Source organism: Contarinia nasturtii, unplaced genomic scaffold (genome assembly GCF_009176525.2).
Source record: "Contarinia nasturtii isolate CC-2019 unplaced genomic scaffold, AAFC_CNas_1.1 Cnas_scaffold_129, whole genome shotgun sequence".
Lineage (NCBI taxonomy): Eukaryota > Metazoa > Arthropoda > Insecta > Diptera > Cecidomyiidae > Contarinia > Contarinia nasturtii.
Window position 1 is genome coordinate 13607476 of NW_022197486.1, and position 15635 is coordinate 13623110.

A 15635-nucleotide genomic window follows, 5' to 3' on the forward strand; every position below is an offset into this window, starting at 1 on the left:
CAATCTAAAAAAAAAGAAGACTTCTTTGTTCTTGTTAAAATCCATTAATCCATGTACCCTGATCACGACGAATTGTGACAAATGATATAAAAAAATCAACATTTGATCTGTAAATATTCTCAAATTGGCTGAACTTATCTGAACGAAATAATCCAATAAAATTGCGTGAACGCGACTAAACAATAATCACTCTGTCCATATTATAAATAAAATGCAAAACAAAATGGAAAATATGTTAAAAACAGCCAATCATAGCTGTCCACGAACGTTCGTTAGTTCGTAGAATATTTTTTTGGTGTTTTTGTTCGTTCGTTCGTTCGTAGAAAATGAGTTGTTCGTTCGTTCCAGACAATATATTTGGATGTTGTCATCTGGATATTTCAGCTCATCTGGATAATGCTAAGCGATGATATGGAGTGAAAACAATAGAAGTGATTGTTGTATTGTATAGGTATAAAAATACTATCATAACTATACCAATCACTGCTATTGTTTTCATTTCGTATCATCACCTAACGTTATCCAGATGAGCTGAAATATCCAGATGACAAAATCCAAATATATTGTCTGGTTCGTTCGTTCGTAATTTATGGAAATTTATTTTCTCAATGTACACAAATATTGCGATAATAACTGTAAAACGAACAAAATATACATTGAAAACGAACGAACGGTTCGTTCGCTGGTGTTCGTGGACAGCTATGCAGCCAATTATAACTAAAAGCAAAACCAATTTATTATAAATATTAAAAAAAAGGTCATAAATGCAGTCTATTCCGATTAATATTATGTATTATGTTTGACAATTGGCAATCAAAAGCACGTGTACAGTGGACATTGATCAACCGGAATTTGATCACGACGGAGAGATCTACGTCATTAAAGTGGAGCCCAGTTAATATTCTATTGATCAGAGCTGTTATTGGTTGCCGGAAAGGTGTGAGTACTCACCAGTACCCGCACTTATTCCATATAATTTTTAAAGTGCTGCGCCTTAATACAAGAAAAGTGCCCTCACATCCACGGTGACAATAACAGTTCTGATGATGATATATACTGGTAGTTGGGTTGTTCACTGATACAGTAAGCAATTGTACTTTGCAATGATGGCAAACATTCCATAATTTTTGGATGTAATAGGAACAATCAATTACGATGCAAAGAATGGTCGCTTATTGTGTTTGGTGTCTTAGAAGAGGTTTGAGCAACAGTACATATATCTTTCCTCAAATACATTTACAAAAAAACGAAACGAAACACACTGAGTGAGTGAAGGTGATAGCATCGGGTGTTCGATTTTATATGCAAACACTTTGATTGGTTGAAGAGAGGCACAAATACGCGTCTATCAGTTGAATTTTCTTTTTCTCCGTTTAAGTCATAACTGCGTCGATCAATGTTTGGCATTTGTTCTCTGGAAAACTAAGCCGGTAAGGCCAAGTTCCATCGATTTTATTTAATGGAAAGTAAATAAAAGTGTATGATTTGATCGAACACTCTTTGCATTAGATACCAAAATACTATATAAAAATATATATATATATATTTACAGCAAATGTGAGATGAAAACAAAAGTTATATCGCGATTATGTGTAAAGATTAGAAGATAGATGTCGCATATCGATTCGATTGCAAATGATGAGAGTTAAAACAAAGAGAAATTCTATACATATTTGTAGCATAGCAAAATCACACAACAAATGGATCTGTATTCAAGTATCCAATTTAAAATGGAACAATCAATGCCACTCTTTATCTTTGGCTTAGACAGAAACGATAGTATATGTAACATTTTTACGTTGGATGCTTCGTGTACAGTCCATTGAAATCTTCAAACAAACAAAAAAACAAAAAAATACGTTATTTATATACTGCGATGAAATGGAAAAAGTAGTTGAAAAGTACAGAATAGAGTAAATATACGATGCAAGCAAATAATAAAATCGTAAACAAATTAGATGAAGAATATCTTTACAATGGATGACAAAACCCTATTTTATTGTAATTTAACATGTAGTTTTTGCAAGTTTCCCAGATGAAAAAAAAAACCAGTTGAAATAAAACGAGAAGAAAAAAAAACACACAAGATGTTCACTAATTACATAAGATTCATTGTTACGAAAAAAAATGAAATAAATCGATGAAACTTAAGCGATATCGATCGCGAAATGTATACATTCGTTTGATCGATAATTTAAAATGACTAAACAAATTAAGGCAATGAAAACAAAACAATTTTTTTTTCGTAAGCCAGAAAGTGAGGGAGATGAAGGAGTGTGTGAATCTACCGAGTAGTTTCAAATGGCATAGATAAATGAAACCGTTTACACATAGAATGAGGAAAAAAACGTGGTATTTTATTCTTTTTCAACTTCCAAAAAAATAACAACAACAACAATATCAAATCTGTGTATCATAAGTAATTGAGTCACTTTTGTGTCATTGCGCACAGATTTTTGCCAACAACAAAAACAACAACATCAAAAAAATAATTAATAAAATTCAATCTATACTAAAAAAACAACAGACTAATCGTCTATCTGGAGAATTTTTTTTTTGTAAGGAAATCCATTAATGAAAATTTCCTGAAAGCTAACTATGAACGGCGAATCGAATTGTATATACATAAATGTATATAATAAATGAAACAGATGAATATTAGAAATTCCATATTTCTGGCATATCGATCAATCAATCAATCAAGAGGGACAGAGAGAGTAAGATAGAGAAAGAAATGAGGAAAAATGGAACAGTTTAAATACTGATATATTGTACTATAAATAAGATGAAAAAAAAAACATTTAAAAAAAATGAAAATATGACAATATTATGTATGATTGAATAAATGCCATGCTATGTTCACAATATTTTATTTCTGAATCAAATGTTCTCTGCGACTGTGTATCATTTCACATACACACTATCACACAAACACTTTTACACGGAATGCAAAATGACACCGAAACATTTTCAAGAAAAATATATATATATTCATCGCAAATCATTATTTTTAATTTTAAACCTCTCCCCAACCCTCTCTCCCCGCCGCCCGAATACCAGAGCAAAGAAAAATGACAAAATGTGCGAGTTATTTGCAAGCTTTTGAGAGATACTATATTGATTTATATTTACTATAGCAAAAACGCTTTTATGCTTTTTTTTTCAAATATATTCGCCACTTTCATATAGATATATTACTGAGAAAGAAAGAAGAAAAAAATCTAATGTAATTTTCACATCTGTTGATCATATACATATATATATATATATATATATATTGAACGCTTTATTTGAAAATATAGATAAATCAATCAACCTAGGTAATTTTTTCTTCGCTTGTTTGAAAGTGAGTCAAAGAGAAAGACAGACAGAGAGAGAAGCATTCATTCATTTCTGATTTTGAGAGTATCTCGTGGCGCACTTACAAATGAATCATACAATCGCAATTTATGCACCAGTGACGAGATGATGATTTAAGCACAATATCCAAAAGCACATCCTTTTAAAGCGCTCACGCACACAATTCATCAATGGCCACAATATGTAATCTAAAACTATCAATTTCATTTCATTACTATATTAAACCATCTCGCTACAAATGGTCAAAATCAAATTGCATTTCTTTGGAGGAAAACAAAAACCATACAAATAAAAACCAAAAACACCTAACAAAACATAAGTGAAAGAAATTGAGAATAAGAGAAAAAAAAACCACATACACACACGCAACCCATTCAGTTTGTCGATTGTTGTCGTTAACGAGAACTTGCATTTCAGAAATTAAACAGATAAAAAAAATGAAGCAGTTATCTACATCTATTCACATATTATAAATGAAGAAAAAAATGAAATTGGTGATATAGTATTTAACAAAGCAACAAAAAAAAAGTTAAAACTCAAAATGGAATAATACATTGATAAAATAAAATAATAATCTTTCAAAAAAAAAAAACAACTTACTGAGTTTTATATTGGCCGTTCTTTTGAATGTGTCGGAAAGTTATACATGAACGTTCTTTCATTCCATATTCGAGACCAAGAGCTGAGTTCGCTGGAGTTTGGACATCAAAAATATGTTCGCTATAAGTGAATACATACCACAGTAATAATCTAATAAAGGTAAATCTCATCGATAAAAATAAATATTTCTGATTCTTTAAATTTGCAAACGTGATTATAATTGGATTTATTTTGAATCATTTAAAGTCGAATTTATCATACAGAAATCATTTTGATTGCTAGTTCCAATGTAGAAAATCAATTTCAATGGTGCAACAATTTTTTTAAAACGTTCACGGTGGTGTAATTGATGGTGGGCTTGGTTTATTATCTGTGGGATTTTCTTCATCTTTTCTAATGGATATTCCGATAACGATTCGTCTTGTCCAAATGTCTTCAAATGTGGTTTGTTGTTCGGTTGGAGTTGTTTCTCCGCTACCGTTATCGATGTCATTGCCGTTGTTGTTATTTTCGTCATTATACACACGTCTTTCGCCTGATATTTAGCAATTTAATATATGACGTAAAATAATAGATTAACTCCAGTCATTAAATGAAAATAAAGTCAAAATCGAAAATTTATTTTTTCATAATTACCTTCGGCGTAGAACCGTTTTTGTGTGCTTGTTTTGCTGCTTCCCACCGCCAAGTGCAAGCTCACAACAAGACACAGCATCAAAAGTACCAAACGTGACATCGTTTCTTGTTTTTTTTTTTTTCAATTTAAAATGAAAATCGTGGATTTGATAACTCAAAATTTGAGTGATTAAACGATTGTGATAGATTTGTTGGTAAGCAACTGACTGGTTATCGCAATGTTTCCGAATGGAATGAGTTCTTCAGTACTTGGTACTGACTTTTTATACTTTTGACCAGAGAGCTTGAAAGGAAATCTTATCAGATTTGCGTTGGAACAGAAGAATTATTTCTCTTTGTGAATTCATTCAATTCACTGAAAACACAATTCAAATGAAAAATCGTTTCATCAGACTGCATTTTTTTAAATAATTACTAATCGCCTAATTGTTAATACCAAGCGAAACGTTTAAAATTTAAATGTAGGTTGATATTTTTCATTGATTTAAAATATTCAAGCACATTTTTCTGAATTTTATTTACATAATTTTTTATTGTTATAGTAATTTCCACAAAAACAACAATAATACACAAAATTAATTGTTGCACGCCAAAGAAAATGATAAAAAGATATGTTTGAATAAGAGCAATAAATGAGAACAAGTCTTGATTACCCTAGGCTTGTTAAATTTTCTTCGCTTTTGAGATTTTTTCGAGCAATTCCTTAATATTAAAATTCAAATGCCATTGTTTGTCATTCTTCAGAAAACCAATTTTGACACGGAATTTTGAATATATATATCGTCGTGATAATTTTTTTGATAATTCAAATAATTGTGTCCGTAAGAATAAATATGGCAATACAAAAACGGAATCTGAAGAACGTTACATAATTTTTTTCACATAGTACAACTCCATAAAAAAAATTATGTAACGTTTTTCAGATTCCGTTTTTGTATTGCCATATTTATTATTACGGACACAATTCATTCTCGAATTTTTAACGTAGTTCTTTTTCTGCGATAACTTTCTATTTTTAACTATAATATTTACTAAAAATCACGATTTTTCTGTCTCTCTGTAATATTTATATTTATTTCTCCGCCAACTGCTAGTGGCTTTCTACTATTCGTGAATGGCAGTTTATTCGCAAAATATAAACTTTTCCTATTCATAAGTGAAATATACGAAATAAAGTATATATTCATTCGCATCAATATCTATGAAAATTCGTATATTTTATTCGAAGCCATTCGCGAATGCCGCATATGTTTGCAAGATGCGACATATTGTCGTGATTTGTACATAAACATTCCTATGTTTAGTTTGTGTGCGTGATTATTTGCTTCCATTCGCAAAATATGTATGAAACATAATTCGTATAAGTCGAAACCCCCTAGGCCAACTGCCTTAAAGTCACTAAAAAAATTCTCAATTCGAAAAATGACACCAAATCAAGAGGAAATTGATCATTAAAGTAATAAGTTTTCTGCATTGTTTGTTGAAAAATGTCATAAAATATTGTGTACCTAATATATGTTTGGAAAACAGTGAAAGTAAATATAAATGTGAAGATTTTTATTCATGTATGAAGCTTGCGTGATATTCATTTCGGGCGTTGATCATTAAGCATTGATTTTAAAAAATGTCGATTGAAAGACCATCAATAAATTCAAAGTGTGATTTCGCCTTAGTGTATTTCAACGTAAACCCCAAAGAAAATAAAAAATGAAGATATGAAATATCTGATGGTCAAATGTTATGTCGAATAAAAATGCAGCATAAATTTGATTTTTCTATAAGTTTATTTTCAATGTCTAGAGAAAATATAACGCGGAAATTTGTGCAAAAGTGTTTGTGCAAGGCCGATGATTATAAGTTTCATTTTATTAAAGTTCACTTTTGACTTTATCATCATCCTTTTTTATAGATATTCCGATTACGATTTTTCTTGTCCAAATGTCTTCAAATGAGGTTTGTTGATCGGTTGAAGCTGTGTCTCCGCTACCGTTATCACCATTGCCGTTGTTGTTATTGTCGTCATAATACATACGTCGTTCACCTGATGTTTAACGAAAATAAATATTTTATATTAAATAAATGGCAAAAAATAATAGATTAACTCTAGTCCGCATTGAATGAAAATAAAGTCAAAATCGAACATTTATTTTTTTCATAATTACCTTCGCCGTAGAACCGTTTATGTGTGCTTGTTTTGCTGCTACCCACCGCCAAGTGCAGGCTCACAACAAGACACAGCATCAAAAGTACCAAACGTGACATCGTTTCTTGTTTTGTTTTTTTTCAATTTAAAATGAAAATCGTGGATTTGATAACTCAAAATTTGAGTGATTAAACGATTGTGATAGATTTGTTGGTAAACAACTGACTGGTTATCGCAATGTTTCCGAATGGAATGAGTTCTTCAGTACTTGGTACTGACTTTTTATACTTTTGACCAGAGAGCTTGAAAGGAAATCTTATCAGATTTGTGTTGGAACAGAAGCATTATTTCTCTTTGTGAATTCATTCAATTCATTGAAAACACAATTCAAATGCAAAATCATTTCATTTGGCTGCATTTTTTTTATATTTTTTTAAAATATTCAAATTTCGTCGACAGTCTGTCGGTGTATGATTCTTGTGGATTCAACTTCAATGGTATGGCTATTTTATGTAGAACGCGTTAAGTTACTATATAAATTTCCATAAAAAACGATATTACACAAAACTATTATGTGCACATTTAAGACAATGCAAAAAAGAGAACATAAACAAATAAACGATACAAGAAAACCATTGAACAGCACTTGTTTGAAAACGGTAAGTGAGAAAAAGTCTTGATAAAACACAACGGCTTATAAATAATGATATTACTTAAACTGAATCGTTTCTATGTGTTACTGAATTAATGCAAAATATTTTGCAATCAAAGTGAACAATTCGAAGAAATGTCAATAAAATCGTTCAGCCTAGATGTTTTGTGTTTTCTTTCAAAACATATTGATATAATCGTGACAATTAAAAGGCAAGAGATGTAATTTGCAAATTTAGTTGGAATTTTATTTAATTTTTCGAATGGTATACAAGAATATGTATTTCTCTTTTGAATTTTTTTGACATTAAACTGTGTAAGTGACATGTAAAGAATTAATTTTTACTTAAATATGTAATATTATTATTTTTATTGGAACTTCTTGGTCAAGCGGTTTGGTTGTAAGTGACAATTTTAGATCGCAATTCCTCTATCATTGATTTATGGAAAAAAGAGGCCAGTACCCATGTCACATACACTGAAAATGCTATAAAAAAGAAAGCGATACAGTTTGATTGTTTTTGATAAAATTAGAGTTTTAATTTTAACCAACCTGCGAACATACAATATAAAATCCAGTAAAAGAACATCAAATAAGTGGTAATCGGGTGCTTTGTGTTAGGATCTTGTGCATTATTAGCAAACGATATTAATTTTAATGTGACAAGAGGAATGAGAGCGACAATTAACATAGTCATAAGCACAATAACTACTAAAGTAGGCCACATAAGTTTTGAATCATTCTGTTTTAACAAGAAACAGTATACAATATTAAATTCAAATTGAATGGATTTTTCTTAGATTCAATTTTTTTTTTTGCATCAAATTAAAATATTCGAGTTGATCAATGCGATTACAGCGAATATTTAACACACAACACATAAATATTTGTAAAATGCGAAAGAAAATTGAATATAAAAATACTGACCAAATGAACGCCAACAGTCCAGGAAATAGGGAACACGAGAAGGGCGACTAGAAACGGGACAATTGATACAATTGAATAAAATGTTGTATATATCTAGGCCTTATAAATATAACTCAACTTTTTTTATTGCTATTGGAATTATTTAATAAAATTATAAATGTGAGAACTTACGACCCAATGCACTATAATACATGGCGTAATCCAATGATATCGAAATGAAAATAATATCAAGCCAAAGGAATGTGTAGCCAAATATCAAACCACCAGTTCGTAGATCGAAACAACCGCAAGATTTAAGAGTTTTCATAGTGAACTGTAATTAAATGAAATGCCACAATCAAAAAATGCATAAAATAGACAGATCTCAAAAGAATTAACAATATAAAATCTTCGATAAAACTCACACGATGCGATGCGCGTAAACTTGATGTAGTCTTGATCAATTAGTGTAGATTTTATCAGTTAATTTATGATTATTTTAAGTTAATTTTTCTCCAACTGATTTTAATAAACGAAATAAATTGAAAGTTCTGTTGTTACTCTTAAGCTGCGTGCAAATAAGTAGCCTCGCAAAAATAGAATGATGCAAAAAAAGAAGTTGTCAGTTATATGAAGTGCGGCCAGTTTGAGACGGTAATTCGTGATTTTTGCATACAACATCAAAATTCAATAATGTGCTTGGTTTGTGATTTTTCCAAAATCAAATATCACTTTTAATTGACTGGTTTCGCATTGGTTATGTAGAATGAATGCCATTTGTTTACATGGCGTGAAAAAGCAATTCGATCCTCATCAGAATTTCGTCACTTCAATTGTTTATTTGATCAGTCTGTATTGTATGATTAAATGACCGGCGATCTATTTTTGTCATTTATTTATATTATAAGCTCCGTTTATTGCAGCCTTGCAAATTATGATTTGATATTAAATTCAATCATGGATGATTAATTATTGAAAATTGAAGAAATTGCATTTTATTTTCACTCTTGTTTTGATTTATTGGCCGTGTTCAAATACACATAATATTAATTCAATGCAAATATTATTTTAAAATATGATGATTCGCGATTATTTGCTAAAACATCTGCTCATCTTCAAACCTAGATATTTGCCTATAAATTGTGATAAAAGTCAGGAAAATTAACATATCAACATTCAAAAAACATTTGGAGATTGGATTCATAAAAACAATCAAACACAATTTGTTTGCACATAAAATGATGTTAATTCTAGTGAACAGCACTAGTCGACAATACAATTACAGACCTCAGTCATTTCGTCTTGAATACAATTTTTTTTCCATATTGAATCTTCGTAATACAACCAAATGATATAGAGCACTATGTACAATGCAATTTCACTCATTACATATACAAATCACAAGCTATAAATAATCACATGCTGGAGAAAATATTTATATGCGTAACTTGTAGCTGTTTTGTATCTTTTGCGTTTTGCTAGGCATTTTTATTTTTCTGAAAAATTTCTTTTTTTTGAGTTTCCAGTGTGATAATAGCTACAATTGAATTATCCTGCTGAATTATTTATTTATATAAATAGTTACATTTTTGTAATGAAAAATGTACGTTTACTAAATGCGATAAACTTTACTTGTACTGCGCGTACGCATACAATGCTAAGAGAAGAATTTTTGTTCGGTCCAATTCTAATTTATCGAAAAGTTGCGATTCTCGGTTTTTCTTGGTGTTGTCGTCGTCAAGCCCTTCAGAAGCTAGTACTATAGTTTAAAAAAAATATTCGACTCTGAGCTTCATTAGACGTTTATAAGAGAAGAGTTTATAATTGATTAGTTACAAAGTATATACTTTTTTATAGATTTTTAACATAATATTGAGAGTATTTATTTCGTGTATATTACTAACATTTAATTGTTCAAACGTTTTGTATATTTGGTTGATTTGTTATGAGATTTACATTTTCTGTGTCATTTAGTACGATTAAAGTGCTATAATCATTCCATATTGCATCATACGATGGTGGTAAGTCTTCTTGGTTCGATGGTAGATCGTCTTGGTTCGATGGTGCATCAAATGTAATCAATTTAAAGTCAACTATTTCATTTATTTTTTGAACGAATTTTTCCATAAACACCAAAGGACCTTCGAGATGAAGTCGTATCCAGTTATTTTTTAAAAAGACCGATTCTTCATTTGCATTTGCATGCTGATTATATGTACATTGTGTGCGTTGCTCATCTTTCATTATTTTGTACAATGAATTCATCAAAGATGCCACAAACCATTCAATAACTGCCGAGAGAAAAAAAAACGAATTAATTTCCATCGCTTTTCGTGAATTCTCATCGTGGGTTATAATTTCTAATTGAACAAACCTGTGATACAAATACTAATGAACGCAAAGTAAAAATTGATCGAAAAATCTGGCTGCACATAATATCCGGCAAATAGAAAATGTACAAGTGCGAGCCAAGCATACGCAATAAAATTAAGTAAACTAAGTATAACCAAACATTTTGTCCATACAAGAGGCAAGTACATGAATTCTATGTCATTCTGTTGGTTAGTAATAATAAAGAGAAATTGAGTTGTCATACTTCTTTTCTATTTTGGTTTTTTTTTTGTACTTACACTATGAATTCCATAGATCCATAGTACTGAAAAAATGAGGGTAAACACTAGAAAAAATAACAGAATTAAATTAAAATTACATTAACATATGGAACGATTATTATTTTTAAGAGAATAAACCACTCACTCAAAATAGTTGTCAATAAAAATGGCAAATAGTAGGAAAATGACATGAAGAAAAATGCCGCTACAAATAAATGAAAAAATCCAACAATCAATCCGCCTGTTCTCAAAGTGAGACCACAGCAAGAGGTCAACATTGTAAAGGCCATTGTATAGATGACAACTATATAAAATAAGAAAATAAATCCTTTAATTTTGAACATTTTTTTCACAAATATTTTTGATTAAAACACGTACCCAAAATTTAGAGATCAAAATATCAACGATATCACTTGGAAATGAATTCCGAAACCAAATGCGCAATTTAAAACATTTACAACAAAACAGAAAACTTGAATGATTTTTTTTATGATCACATCAAGCGAATATATTTAAAGCAGATCTCTCTTTTAAATTCTGTGAATTTGACGTACATAACCTGAAACGAATCTTTAATACATTTGTTGATCTTTGTATACACACACAAAATAAACGCCGCTAAGTTTATCAGTGTATGCTGTGTTATTCCCCAGTTGACATCATCAACACACAATGCGGCGTTTAATTTGTGTGTGTGTGTGTGTGTGTGTGTGTGTGTACCAAGATCAACAAATCTATCAAACCGTTGTTATGATTGTTGTGTGTATTGGTGTTTAAATGTCACTCGTTAGTTAATTTGAATAATGAAGATTCGGATTGAGTCAAACATATAGGAAAGTAGATTAATGTATCAATTGAAAAATAACAGCTATAACTGTGTCTGTGTCTCTGAAAGAGATGTCGATGAATTTAAAAATATTAACATCAGTTTTAGCAATCTAAGATTATTTTTCATGATTCGAGCCAATAAATGCAACGTATATGTACATAATTTGAAAAAACCTTGGTGAAATCAAAACAATACATTGCATTTTTTAATCAAACTGAATATCATTCATTCGGCAGAAGTAAAACAGTAAGTATTGAGAGAGATATCAATATACAAGCGTGAGCCAAAAAAAGCAACACCAATTCAAATACACTTCTCTTTAAAGAAAACGAGTCGATTGATCAATATCTGTATTCACGCATACATTATAAACATATCATTTGCACAAAGCGTTGGAATAGTATAGTTGTTTGTAAGTCAATCATCACGGCTATGTGTGCAGAACCAGTAAATATTCTCTGAAAAAAAGACAAATATACGTTCGAATATTCCACGAAAGAAATCACATGCATGAATTTTGTAAAAGAATTTGAGAAAGAAAACAATCACGTTTCACCACGCTTATAATGTTTAAATGTCAGTTTGTGATTTGGTACATGACACTTTCGAATCGATTGACAAAAAACACATTCAATTGATAACTATTTACTTGTTTTATTTTCGTTGAATATCAATTCACTTGACATGATGATCTTATGTGAATGGGATACTTATAAAATATTTACATAATCTAAACCATTTCTTCCTTTGTGGTATCACTTTGTTCCGATACTTTTTCACCATGTTTCGGCATTTTTTCAACACTTTCAATCGTCTGAATTCCATTAGATTTCGAATGGTAACTATTTTCGGATTTAGTGTTTGTATTTGTGTCTGTATCTAATGTTTTTACATCGGTCTTTGTTTTCTGATCATCGACAACTGATGTACTTGGAGAATCAATGTTAGAATCCGGCTCTTTGGACTTTAATTCATCGTTGTTGTGTGCGATTTCATTTTGATTAGATGTTGTTTCGTCATTGACGGTATTTTCTGCTATATTTTCATTTATTGTTTTTAAATGACCATTTAATGAATCACATTGAACATCATTTTCAGGCTTTGGATTCGAATTTGTGTCAATAATTTTTCTGTTTGTTGTTGTTTCTTCATTTTCTATGGTTACATTGCAATGGTCGGTGCACGGATTCTCTTCATGCTTATTTCCTTTTAATATTGTTTCAACTCCAATTTGGGTGCATCCACTTGAATAATGTCCAATAATTTTGCAGATATATTTACCGAATTCGGAAAGGAAGTCAAATGAAAAACAATCCTCAAACGGTTTCAAATAAAATTTTCCAACGGACTTGGTTATGTAAAAGAGTTTGAAAAAGAAGTTCATTTTTGTTCCATCCACTTGGGTCGTGTCACTAAGACTTCTTTCGTGTTCGGATTCTTCGATTGTTTTATATAGCAAATGCTTGATAGTTACAACTATCCACACCAGTACTGAAATCGTAAAAAAATATTATTTCATTTTTGGAATCAAATGTTTGAAAAGAATTTGTGAACAAACCTGTAAAAACAATGTATATCAACAAATTTTGATTCACTTCTCCTAAGTCTTTTAATCTATTTGAATTATATGGATCTACAATCGTTCCAATAAAGTAAAAAGCGTCCGAAAAACTGAGAATTATTGATATAAAGAAAAGGATCACGAATATTAACTTCCACCAGATGAGGTAAAAACACATGAAGTCCGCATTGTTCTGATTTAAAATGAAGACAGAAAATGTAAATTTATTTAATTTTCTTAAACAAAAATTATTTTAATCGTAATGGAGCGTATACAATATATCATACTCACATTTAGGATACCACATATCCAAAGGAGGCTCAACACCATATTAAGAGCTGTAAACAATTATAAAAAAATTCAATTCTGGAACTGTTGGTAATTTAATTGAGAAATCTATATATAGAAAAAAGACTCTGAAAATATAATTTGCAGTATGTTTGTGCCTCAAATTAGATCACAAAAGTGCTGTCGGGTGGAGAGATTTTTTATTTCATTTCACTTTTCAGTGACATATTTTAATACGTCTTTAAACGAGCCAGGCGCATGTAAACATCGTCCATTCGTTTTGAAAACTAATTGAAAAAACTCACGACATAAAATGGCAATTGCAAGCGTCAATTCATGATTTAAGAAGTAGACGGATGTAAAAAATACCACGCATCCAAAAATTAATCCGAAAATTTTTAAAACGATGGAATCACTCATTTTGAGCCTTGAAATAATATTTGCTTTAGAATGAAAATGAACAAGTGATTCTTTCTTATTGAGTGTTAGCTCGAACTTGTATATAGAAACGACAATCGGAATCAAATGTCTCTCCGAATAGAACTAAAATCATTTCAAAACGAGTGATAGAATAGACTGCCGTAAATGACTTTGAAATTTGACATTTATCAGTTTCTATAGATTGTTACACAAATTTAAGGAATACTCGAAATCACATCAATTGAATTTCATCTTCTTTTTTCGAAACATCTTCATAGTATTAACATGTGGTGATTCTTTTTTTTTCAATTCCATTATCAGCTCAGTGATTATTTTTGCATCACAACAACAAAGTTCAATAATCAGAATTATACATGTCAAATATTATCATACAGGTCTCTGTGACTAAGTTTTGCGCACTATCTCTTGAACAATTGTCTCTCGATTAAAATTACTTTAAAATCAATTTTAAAAACTCCAGCACAGTAAGTAAAATAATTCAAACACATTGTTATAAAAAATCGGAGGGCGAAAAAGGGAAAAAAACTAGAGTGTTTTTGTCTAATTAATAAATTTATTTGTTCTTCTTGGTAGTTATAACAATTCAAATATCATTTATTAATCTGTCTCTTGTAACTAGGTGCAGGCTGTTAAGACGACGTTTCACTGACTAAAATCATCGTGCGTTTATTCAAATTATGGCTGTGGCATGAAAAAGTATACTAATGAGATTGCATGTGTATATGAAATGAAATCGCGACTATGATTCTGAAATTGGTCGCTACACAAATGCATGTTCAATCAATTTCATACATATTGCTTTCATACAATGTATTTCTTGAAATAATGTAACAAATGTTTTTGCAGCATCTCTCATTTTACACAATTTTTTTGTCACCGAGTAGACTTGAAGCAATAACATCAAATATCTATAGATCGATTTCGTTAACTGAAACAAATTTATCATCAACTTTAATCATTTCCGTATAATAATCGAAGTTTTGTCGGATGACTACTCAAATGTCCGCACATGAAAATATTTTTTCGTGTTGAATATGTATATTTACTGTACCAAAGGTGTACTTCACTGTACCGAAAACCATTCGAAAGTAAAATAAATGTCAGATTCGGTTTTCTCGTGCCAAAAAACGGTTGCCACCATTAAATTTTTCGGGTCCGAATTATGTAAAATCAGTCTGTGAGAAATCGTGAAAATAAGCAAAATTGACTCCCGTACGAACAACGAACGAACAATCCGAACATTTCATTTTCTACGAACGAACGAACGAACGCAATACAATTCTACGAACGAACGAACGAACAAAAAGACCAAAAAAATATTCTACGAACGAACGAACGAACTTTCGTGGACAGCTATGCTGTACCCATCCGATTAGTAAGCACCATGTAAATAACTGTACTGTTGATTTCATCAATTGTACCGATTCGAATAGTTACTTTACCATCACGGGGGACGGCAGTCTCCCAAGTGACGCAATACTCCCATACATATGAAATATGTATATTTTGCGTCACTCTATATATACGTTAAAGACATGAAAATCTAGACCGCTGACTTTTGGGGTTTTTGCATATTTTAGTAGTGCTCAGGCACCAAATTAAGAATC

General features: G+C 30.6%; 3 protein-coding genes and 1 long non-coding RNA gene across 5 annotated transcripts; all 4 read right to left on the reverse strand.

Annotated features, from left to right (window-relative positions):
* Window positions 1-4152: 4152 nt before the first annotated feature.
* On the reverse strand, window positions 4153-4837 carry LOC116345533. Its single transcript, XM_031774974.1, has 2 exons — window positions 4597-4837; window positions 4153-4495 (listed from the first exon to the last, which is right to left on the reverse strand). Exons 1-2 carry the CDS (start codon window positions 4694-4696, stop codon window positions 4293-4295), a joined length of 303 nt encoding a protein of 100 aa, XP_031630834.1. The 5' UTR covers window positions 4697-4837; the 3' UTR covers window positions 4153-4292.
* A 2776-nt stretch (window positions 4838-7613) lies between these two features.
* LOC116343756 lies at window positions 7614-9522 on the reverse strand. Its single transcript, XR_004201353.1, has 5 exons — window positions 8723-9522; window positions 8490-8631; window positions 8319-8365; window positions 7944-8133; window positions 7614-7877 (listed from the first exon to the last, which is right to left on the reverse strand). It is a non-coding gene; the product is annotated as an uncharacterized LOC116343756 (long non-coding RNA).
* Window positions 9523-10182: 660 nt separating this feature from the next.
* LOC116343749 lies at window positions 10183-11452 on the reverse strand. Its single transcript, XM_031771969.1, has 5 exons — window positions 11288-11452; window positions 11055-11213; window positions 10928-10974; window positions 10672-10852; window positions 10183-10588 (listed from the first exon to the last, which is right to left on the reverse strand). The coding sequence occupies exons 2-5, from the start codon at window positions 11197-11199 to the stop codon at window positions 10212-10214; spliced, it is 750 nt and encodes a 249-aa protein (XP_031627829.1). The 5' UTR covers window positions 11200-11213; window positions 11288-11452; the 3' UTR covers window positions 10183-10211.
* Window positions 11453-12372: 920 nt separating this feature from the next.
* On the reverse strand, window positions 12373-14485 carry LOC116344372. Of its 2 annotated transcripts, none has more exons than XM_031772886.1 (4): window positions 14401-14485; window positions 13591-13637; window positions 13297-13492; window positions 12373-13229 (listed from the first exon to the last, which is right to left on the reverse strand). In XM_031772886.1, exons 2-4 carry the CDS (start codon window positions 13627-13629, stop codon window positions 12469-12471), a joined length of 996 nt encoding a protein of 331 aa, XP_031628746.1. In that variant the 5' UTR covers window positions 13630-13637; window positions 14401-14485; the 3' UTR covers window positions 12373-12468. The 2 variants fall into 2 exon arrangements, with proteins under 2 accessions (XP_031628746.1, XP_031628740.1); XM_031772880.1 differs by lacking the exon at window positions 14401-14485 and adding an exon at window positions 13893-14215.
* Between the last annotated feature and the right edge of the window lie 1150 nt (window positions 14486-15635).

Coding starts and splice junctions, on each gene's coding strand:
- LOC116345533 (XM_031774974.1), bottom strand. CDS start 4,696: ATGTCACGTTTGGTACTTTTGATGCTGTGTCTTGTTGTGAGCTTGCAC. Junction 4,496..4,596: donor AAAACGGTTCTACGCCGAAG/GTAATTATGAAA, acceptor GCTAAATATCAG/GCGAAAGACGTGTGTATAAT.
- LOC116343749 (XM_031771969.1), bottom strand. CDS start 11,199: ATGGCCTTTACAATGTTGACCTCTTGCTGTGGTCTCACTTTGAGAACA. Junction 10,975..11,054: donor TTTATTGACAACTATTTTGA/GTGAGTGGTTTA, acceptor TATTTTTTCTAG/TGTTTACCCTCATTTTTTCA. Junction 10,589..10,671: donor CATTAGTATTTGTATCACAG/GTTTGTTCAATT, acceptor TTCTCTCGGCAG/TTATTGAATGGTTTGTGGCA.
- LOC116344372 (XM_031772880.1), bottom strand. CDS start 14,007: ATGAGTGATTCCATCGTTTTAAAAATTTTCGGATTAATTTTTGGATGC. Junction 13,638..13,892: donor TGCAATTGCCATTTTATGTC/GTGAGTTTTTTC, acceptor AATTGTTTACAG/CTCTTAATATGGTGTTGAGC. Junction 13,493..13,590: donor GGATATGTGGTATCCTAAAT/GTGAGTATGATA, acceptor ATTTTAAATCAG/AACAATGCGGACTTCATGTG.